The 9,892-nt window shown below is 46.0% G+C and overlaps 1 protein-coding gene across 1 annotated transcript in view; it reads right to left on the minus strand.

The window, feature by feature from the left end:
* Nucleotides 1-9,892, minus strand: part of lrp5 (low density lipoprotein receptor-related protein 5) — a 47,445-nt gene that overhangs the window by 22,162 nt on the left and 15,391 nt on the right. Inside the window, exons 7-8 of the mRNA XM_083666254.1 lie at nt 8,229-8,625; nt 7,838-8,009 (exon numbers count right to left, since the gene is read on the minus strand). Coding sequence (XP_083522380.1) covers nt 7,838-8,009; nt 8,229-8,625 — 569 coding nt within the window. The remainder of the gene's footprint in view (nt 1-7,837; nt 8,010-8,228; nt 8,626-9,892) is intronic.

A 9,892-nucleotide genomic window follows, 5' to 3' on the forward strand; every position in this document is an offset into this window, starting at 1 on the left:
CTCCCCCACCCCCGACCCCCACCCCCCCCAGCCTGTTGACAGATGTGGGACAGCAGTGCACATCCCTCAGGAAATGAGACAGATTGTCGTGCAGCGCTACGCTGAGCTCTGGGGATGAGGCTGGGGCTGACTCTCTCTTAAGAGTAAGGGATGGGAGCTGCCTCCTTCTAGATTGGGGCTGGGATTGGGGCTAAGCCAACCTTGTTCTAGAGCTAGGAGCTGAAGCTGGGGCTACAACTAGGGCTGCGGCTGGGGGATAAAGCTGGGGAAAGAGAAGCTGACTCGATCTAGGGCTGAGGACTACCAGACCAGTCTAGAGTAAGATAGATAGCTTCAGTTAAGCCAGACAGACATCACTTTATGACAGACAAATTTGAAGAGAGTGATCTTCCCTCGAACAGGACTAGACTGTCAAAAACCAGATGGATTTGCTGATTCACAAGGAATACTCTGTACTGTCTTACTTTTTGTTTTCCATTGTTATTTCCAAAGGTGCACAACCATTAAGGCCATGATGATGATCATTCAGGACATGGCATGCTGGAAAATCGCAGCTAGACGACACCTACAATAAACAACACTTATGGCTAATAGTCCTCTTCCTGACTACAAAAAGAAGTTCTGATGAGCTTTTAATGTATTGGAAAACCTGCTCTCGTTTTAACTGACTCTCAGACACTTTGACGCTTAATAGGCCCTTCCCACAGCTGTTCATCATCAACACCGGGCGGCCATCTTGAAAACACCTTTAACCTTGGTGAATGAGTGCACCAGAGAGCTGGAGCCATTCGCCACTAATGAGTGTTTCAGATAGAGATGTGTTTTCTAATACAACACTGCCAGTGATGTATGGCTGGCCTGGGCTGGAGCGGAGGGATGGAGGGATGGAAGGAGGAGTTGTTGGACGGCAGGAGAGTTGCTGGCCGATGGGGGTGGAAAATATTACGATAGTCAGGTGTCTTTTATTGCCCTCAAACTGCACTGTGTGTATCCTGAGAGCTTGGCACATCAAAGTCTAAGACCTCACTGTTAGAAAGGCAGGCAAAACAACAGCAACAAACTGTTACCAGGCAATTAACTCCCTCCCTGGCTATTTGGACACATAGAGTTTCTATGGGGCTTTAAAAAGAGAATAAACCTGGGTTTTGACTGAAACTCTCTCCTCACAAAAGTCTAATTTCTGAATGTGCTGTTTAAATGGGGGCAGACTCTGTTAGGAGAAAGAGTCCTGATTGATTAATTTCTGGAGCATTTCAGGCAAAGGGCAGCGAGCAGAGTGCTAACTCTTGCCCTGCAGATGCACTGTGTCAACTGAATAATTAAAACATATTGATGGAAACAATAACAAGCCAACAACAAGGTCACCACAACAGCACTCTCTTTTAAAGAGACTTCTTATTGGACACCTCTGAACAATGTAGTCTACTACATGTTTCATTACCACCCCCCTTAGTAAAAGAGTTTCAGAGCGGAGCCTGTAGCAGTCAGAGGGGAACACACAGCTGAAGCCTGGGCCAACCGCTCAGTCAGAGCTGAGCTGACGTTGCCTAACTTAATCCCAGGAAAGTGTTAGTGTACAAAACACAGAACCAGGCGAGGTAGAGGACGCCATACGGGAATGGAAGTTCTTGGACTTTCACATAAGTTTATGGGTGTGTGTGTGCGTGTATGGGTATGTGTGAGTGAGTGTTTGTGTGTGTGTGTGTGTATGTGTGTGTGTATGTGTGTGTGTATGTGTGTGTGTGTGTGTGTGTGTGTGTGTGTGTGTGTGTGTGTGTGTGTGTGTATGTGTGTGTGTGTGTGTGTGTGTGTGTGTGTGTGTGTGTGTGTGTGTGTGTGTGTGTGTGTGTGTGTTGTTGTCTCTTCAGTGCGCTGTATGGCTTACTCTGCTGTCTCCCCTCATCAGCATCCTCCTCCCTCTGGAGAGCCTTGGACGGGCCACTTCCACTGAGACTAAAGCTGTCATTAGCATGGCCAATGTTTTAAAGAGAGGCCCCTTGTTGGAAAATCCTCCGCAAATCAAGTTTCACGGCTCAGGCGGGGTAACAATGTGGCAAGACCATCTGAGTGACACTTCTGGGGAACTTTAAAGACAACATTATTGATCTCTTTCACATCAGAGGTTCTTTGCCAGCATCCATCAAGAGGACTGCAGCACACACACACACACACACACACACACACACACACACACAAGCGCACGCACCCATGTGCGCATGCACACACACGTATGCACACGCACACACGCACGCACGCACTCACACACACACACACACACACACACACACACACACACACACACACACACACACACACACACACACACACACACACACACACACACACATTCAGATGGTCAAGATCTGACGCCTAAATAAAGACTTCCTTTCAGTTTGAAGCCTCCCATTGTGATGGCCAAACTGCCCTGCCACTACTTTGAGTGTGAAGTGTACCACAGTAAAATAAATTCAAACAATCAAATGCACTCAAGTAGCATTGGTGCATTTTTATAGAAATAATAGACCACTTATCAAAATCATGTCTTTACAAATCTTGATCTAGCTCATTCAGTATATGGCCTTCCATAAAAATAATAACCGTAGTATTCCTTAACATTTACCCCAAATGATTTCAATGTGAGTAAGCTATGGTAGAAAGAGTGTTTACACAAGTATGGAAAAGCTCTTCTATCAGCATCAACAGAGAGAGATGGGCAAGGCTGCTATGATCAGGGGAGAACTTTGAGGTCAAGACAACCTGAGAGAACCAACACTGAAGCCCTCCAAAAAACTGTTTCCCCTCACAGTTTTCAGGAGGAAATTCCATCATATGCCCCCTGTTTTCTCTCCCTCTAACTCACACATTGACCATATGGAACCCCACTGCACCCATGCTGCACCGGAGGGTGACTAAATGCTCCACACAAGACAGAATCTGCATAATTGTACAACAAAGCAGGAGTTTCTCTGTATAGAAGACTAGCACATCAGTCAAATGAGTTATCCTCAGGATCTCAGCACTACTGATGGGGTGAGAGAGGGTGTGTGTGTGTGTGGGGGGGGGGGGGGGGGAGTGCGGCAACATCAGAGAGTTTCACCGGGGGGTGGGGGTGGCGAGGTTGAGGGGGGAGTCAGATTCCTCAAAAAGAGGCGAAAACACACGGTGAGAGACTGAAATAAAAGCCCACAATTCCCTTACTGTTTAAGGAAAAACCTTCCAATCCCAGTGCCAATAATTTAGCCTTCTTTCAGACGTGCGGGTCCCAAGATGAAAGGGGAACGTTCTTGGACCGCATTCAAAACCCAGCTTTCAGTATTTAAAAGAAAATGGGGCAGTGGACTCCACTTGGTGGCTCATCAGTAAAGCAAAGCTCTGCTGTGTGTGTTCAAACACACACACACACACACACACACACACACACACACACACACACACACACACACACACACACACACACGCACACACACACACACACACAAGCTCACAAGTATGCAAATGTAAATATAATCTGACATCAAAAGACCAAGGTAAACTCCCTCCCTGTTGCATTCGCCTTAGCAGCAAAAACACTTCTGTCAAATATTGTCACTTCTGTTCCGAACATAGCATGTCATGTTCCATTTATTTCCCTACGAAGGAGAACAAACTATTTGTTACACCCAACTGACTACTGAGACTGACTTTCACTTACTTTATTTCCTAAAAAAAAAACATTTTGACTCAAAGTGAGAGTAAGAGGATGGTATACGTCCTCTAAAGTTAGAAATCACCTTGAATTCTCTTTAAAAGCGAGAGTTAAAGTGAGATGGAATAAACAACTCCATAGAAACCTTCTCTAAACCACATTTGAGCTTATCATGTAAATTGAGTCTGTGCCACACATGCCAGTACATGAAAAACCTATACTATGTGTGAAGATGACAAACATTAAGCTTGGCCAGTGAAGATCTGTCCCCTCATACACATGAAAAATGAACAATGGAAATGTCGTCAGACCCAAAGGCAATTAATTTGCAACAAGAACGAAAGAGAAAAAAACCCTCTTCTTTTCAGACAGGCCTTGTCACCAGCACAGAAAGAGAGAAAAAGGGGGACGGAGGGAATGAGAGGCAGGGAGGAGGGCTAGAAAAACTATTTATAACCACTCAGGCAGTGAACTGCCGCATTCCACATGGCAAAAGGCACTTTTCAAAACTTCTCATTCAAGACCTAATGTTGTTTTCATCTAAAAAAGAGAAAAGGCTAAAAGAGATAGAAAAAAGGTAAACAGTAAAAAAAAATGCACCCCTTCTTTAAAGGTGCCATCTGTAATTTAAACACCAACAAAGCGGGCTCCCCGCCACTTTTTTGGTAGACAGCTGAGGGGCTGGAGAAAGGTAACCACTCTAAATTTCAGGAGGACTGACTAATGTGTTTTGAAGCTATACAGTGTCCAAACAATGGAATAAAACAATCTTATATTTTGGGTTTGGATGGAGTAAGACAGAACTCATGAGGAATTTATAAGTTATATTCTTGTTTCAATGTTTATTTATCATTCCATGTATCAAGTCCAAACATGGATGCACCAATTACAGATTGCCCCTTTAAACTCACTAACTTCCAAAGAATTCCGGAACATTCACCACCTGGAGTGCCAAGTGTTTTATGTGGTATTTACCTACTGCAACAATACTTTGATTGGCTACAAAATGAAGCATCTTCATTTATGCATTTTTGGTGAATAAAGTCACCGTTGGCACTCTCTAGAATGTTGACAATTTGGGTGACTATTCACCCTCAGCATTAAATGAGTTAAGGAGTTAAGATCTTCTTTAAACAATGCAACATAAAAAAAAAACAACAACAAAAAAACAGGGAAAACTCTTAACAAGACAAAAAGAAAAGAAAAGCTTCATTATGTAGAAATCTTTAATGAGAAATTACTCTGGCTGAACAGAACAGAGCAGTGCCTGGGTTTCTCTCCCCAATATCACTTCAAGCAGCTAAGTGGAGCCTGCTACAGAATGGCTGGAGAATGGCTGGGGCTTCATTAGGTGAAGCTGAAAAACCCTTGTGAAAAGAGCAGAACAGAACACACTTGTCAGCTGCCGCTGGCTGGGACTGAGAACCGGGACGGGAGCCTCTGGAAGCAGGCAGGCAGAGGCAGCAGCCCTGCCACCAAAATGTGCATCTGGTGCAGGGGTGGGGGCTGGTGAAGTAAGAGGCTGGAAAGGGACTCTACAAGGGGCTACTGGAGTGGGGGGCTGCTGAGTAGGACTCTACAAGAAGCTGCTGCCCCCCCATCCCCCTCCTACCCCCTCCCTTCCTCCCAGCACTCTATGCTGCCATTGTGAAGCTGGGGTCAGGGGTCAGAGTGGAGCACATGGGCGAGGGGCTTCCCTTGTCAGTCAGCACATTGGTCAGGCGTGCTGTGCTGGGCTCTGCTGTGAGAGGAGAGGCAGAGCAGGGCTGGGCTGCCCAACCCCCCTCTAGTTTCTAAATCGCTCCACTTCACTTCTCTCCTGCTCTCTCTTTCTCTCTGTTTCCCTCTCTCCCTCCATCTGCTCTAGTCTATACACAAAGAGTCAGGGACTCCAGACTCAATGAACAAGGATCTCTCCACCAGGCAGAGAGTTCTGGAATGTCAGGTTTCTGACAACAACACATGTTTGCGCTGGCCAATATAGAACTTTCATCAAGCATGGGTAAACACTTTGATAATTAAGCCTTCATCTTTAAACAAACTAAATATGAAAAAAAATAACTACATTTCAACCCTCAGGATCAGTAATGGATTATTGTGTACATCTCTGACATTCTTATATGACAAAGATGTGTCTGTTTGCCACACATCATTTCCTGAGGGGAAATCTAGAAGATGATGACATTGTCACTCTCTCACACCCCCATACCTCTGAGTGACAACTGCTTCAAACGGAAGAGAATAGAAGAGGAGAGGAAAGGAGAGGAGAGGAGAGGAGAGGGCATTTCTCCTATCCCATGTCCCTAGGCCAGGACACAACCACGGTGTCTAGCCAAAACTCCCACCAGTGTCCCAGACAGGGCCAGATGCTGAAGGAGGTGAAAGGGGAGACGGTCAGGGAGAAACGGTCCATGTGGACCAGCGCAGTCTGTTGGCCCCTCATTGAGCTCAGTGTCCCAGCAGGTGATCCATAATCCCTGCCCCCCCGCTAAAACCTACGCTGCTCCCTATTCACTCCAGCCCTGAAGTAATCCATGTCTGACCCCCCCAATGACAATCAACACTCTGGAAAGAGAGAAAGAGAGAGAGAAGATGCACAACACAGGCCTTCGTATGAACTGGAAAGGTTTAAAAAGAAAAAAAAAGATGTGTAGTACAGCCAAGAGTTTCAGTGCATCTGTGAAAGAGCCCTCTTCTCCTGCCCTGTCCCCAAACTGCCCCTTCCCCAGCAGCCCCCCCCCCCCCCCCCCCATCCTAGGGACCAGGGGTAGTTAAAGCTTTCAGAGCCAGGGGACAATGCCCCTGCGGGGTTCCAGAAGAGCTAGGGAAACCCAGCTAGCAAGACCATGATGATGGGGCCAGCTGAACTGCTTCTAAACAAGCAGGAACCCTAGTATGTTACTGCTAGTCTCTGGTATGGTTTTGGTGAGGAGAGGAATGGTCATAGAACACGGGTACACCAGCAGGCCAAGAGAGACACAGATGGGGGGGAAGAGGGGAGAGAGATAGAGAGAGAGAAAGAGAGAGAGAGAGAGAGAGAAAGAAAAATGGAAAAAGAGGGAGAGGAGGGTGAAAAAGAGATGGAGAGAGAGAGAGAGAGAGAGAGAGAGAGAAGGAAAAGCAAATCATTCCATAATTCCCATCTAGCAGAGTGAAAGCTCATCTGGGATGGAGGTCTGGCTCTTCCTGTGTTTACATATTATATGGAGCATAAGACTGGAGAGAAATATGGCTGTGGTATTCTGACACCCTGGGACCTGTGCATGCAGGTAGCCTATAAATCATGCGATACACAGACCTTGAAGACACACAAACACGCAAGTAACCAAACACACGCACGCACGCACACAAACAGCTTCTCTAAAAAACAGATACTATCACACATAGCTCTAACATAGGAAGGGCCTTGTGTATCCAGTTAAAATAATCACAGTCTGTCACGTCTACGACGCCAAGTCAAAAAGCAAAAAACAGACATCAAATATTGAGCAATCCGCGTTTTAAAACAGCCAGCTTTGGATAGGGCCTAGCCAGCAGGAAATATGCATATAAGGCGGTTTTCAAAGTTATGAAGCAGTCAGAAATCCAATTCTCAAAGTGCTGTGTCTGACAGGAAATCTAGTGTTGCTTGTCCAGGTATTGCGTAACAGCGTCCGTCCGTCGACATTCCTCACCACCTCACATGGGATCTACGGTCAGATAACTCTCAGGCCTGCCTGCCTCTCCTCATGGAAGAATGTGCTCCTGAAGCGTTTCTCAACTTCCTCCACAGGCAACAGAAAAACACCCGCCAACAACACAGGCCTCAGGGCACAAATAATAGAACCCTGACTAAAAGTCAAGAACTCAACTTCAACTCCACTTAACCCAATATAGTGAGGCCATCATCACCACAATAAAGTAAAAGTCATGACGAATTGCAAATATTACAGTCATAAAATATGCCATTTAGCAGACGCTTTTATCCAAAGCAACTTACAGTACAGTTAGTGTACATTTTGTATATATATATATAATTGAACCCTCAACCTTAGCATCAAATGAGCCACACAACCCAGTAGCACCATTCACATCCATAGTGTAAATATGTATTGTATTTATGGCTCCGTACACAACTATTCAATATGCAGAACAACATATTTGGAGACTCACCTCTATTTTGTCAGTTTTGGCGTCGCCCCAGTAGAGTTTCCCTGCTTCGTGGTCTATGGCCAGACCATTGGGCCAACCCAAGGAGGTGTTGAGCAGCACAACGCGTTCACTTCCATCCAGGTTAGCACACTCGATCTTAGGCCTCTCCCCCCAGTCTGTCCAGTACATGTAGCTGGGAACAGAGTGAAAGCTCAACTCATTAACATTTACATAAAACAGTAACAATGCCAGCAACATGAAAATCCTCTTCCAGTTGTTTTTGAGAGAACGTAAGGAATGAACTATATAGCAAGGTTTCAATTCAATCAGTTTCATGAATAACTGTGATAACGTGAGAAAAGAGGTACAAATGTATGATTGAGTCTGAACAGTCTAAACAGGGAACCCATACCCATTGACAGGGTCCAGTACGATGGCCCTGGGTTCATCCAAGTTCTCCGAGATCAGAATACGCCTGGAGGTTCCGTTGAGCCGGGTAACCTCGATACGGTCCGTGCCGGTATCGGTCCAGTACAGGTTGCGTGCCACCCAGTCCACTGCGATGCCATCTGGGTGGTTGACCTCCGTGGTAATAAGGGTCTCGGCCTCGCTGCCATCGATGCGGGAGCGGCGGATAGCCTTGACCTCGTCGTCCGTCCAGTACACGTGCCCGTCCACGGGGTCGTAGTCAATGGCGATGGCGTGGCGGATGTCGTCCACCTGCAGGACGATGTCAGTGAAGTCGGGGAGGTCCAGAGAGATTCGCCTCAGGTCGGTGCGCCGGGCCAGCAGAAGAACCTGCTCAGCACCTGAGGTGGTGGAGGAGAGGATAGGGTTAAACATGTGGTAACCTCGTCTCCAGGCTATTGTGCACAGCACATATAAGCCTGGAATAACAACAAGTCAAACCTGGCGCTAATGGGAGGGAATAGACTTGAGTACTTTTCATGACTTGATTTCAGTGAATCACACGGTGTTGTGGGAGATTATGCCAATGGCTATGCTACTATGCCAATGGCTATGCTACTATGCCAATGGCTTTGCGACTGGCAGATTGTTGAACGGCTCTTGTATTGTCAAAGAAGGCCAAGTTTGATGAGTTGGTCCGAGCATTTGGGCAATAGTGTCTGGGAATGAGATTACACATGTGGTAGAGGGGTAGGGTGTGAGTGGGCATGTGTGGATATGTGTGGGGTAAGGACATTTAACTAGTCTGTAAACAAAAAGCTCAAAATCGTATTTATATATATAAAAAAAAGCTTAAAAAGTATTTAAAGTCTTTAATGTCTTTAAGTTCTCACAGCTGATTTGCTTTTCAGTTAACAGAAAGAATAGACCGTTTTATCACTATTTAGTTTTTTTTAAACCAAAGCGAGAGCAGAATTTACATTTTAAAACCCAGCAATAGGACATATTTTATAAATATACATTTAAAACATTCTCAGCTTAAACCAATCAGCAGTATGAAGCAGTATAGAATTCTATCCTGAATTAACGTTGAGCATGGTTTAAACAGCAGCTGCATCAGTGCTCACTAGACCGAAGGCACACTGATACACACACACGTGCACGCGCACACACACACACACACGCACACACACACACACACACACACACACAGACTCTCCCTTTCTACTGAGGCAATTAGGTCCAACTTCTCCCTCCTTTAATCTCACTGTTTTTGCCCCTTAAGCTCCAGTACCCACACGACTAGCTGCAGCCAGCGCCACGAACGCCCAATCAGGGGAGGCATCCATCACGGTTGACACCAATCAGTAATGACAGCAAAAAAACGGCCCCTTCGTTCCCCATCAAGGAGTACAGCCAAAACGCGTCTTTAATTTAAATTTGTTCCTCGGTCTGCTTCACATTTGACACAAGTGACAAGATGTCCTAAAAAGCCCCACAACAAATGTCCTCTCAATTTAGCCACCCAAGCTACACAAATGAGGACGTGGACGCTTGCTCATTTCAATCTTCACACAGAGAGGGTGTTACGTCCCCCCCTCCACCCCCCTACTCCCTCCACCCCCCCATCCCGCTTCTAGTTCAGCCCTAATCAGAGCTGATACAATG

Source organism: Argentina silus (genome assembly GCF_951799395.1).
Source record: "Argentina silus genome assembly, chromosome: 3".
In the NCBI taxonomy this organism is placed as follows: Eukaryota; Metazoa; Chordata; class Actinopteri; order Argentiniformes; family Argentinidae; genus Argentina; species Argentina silus.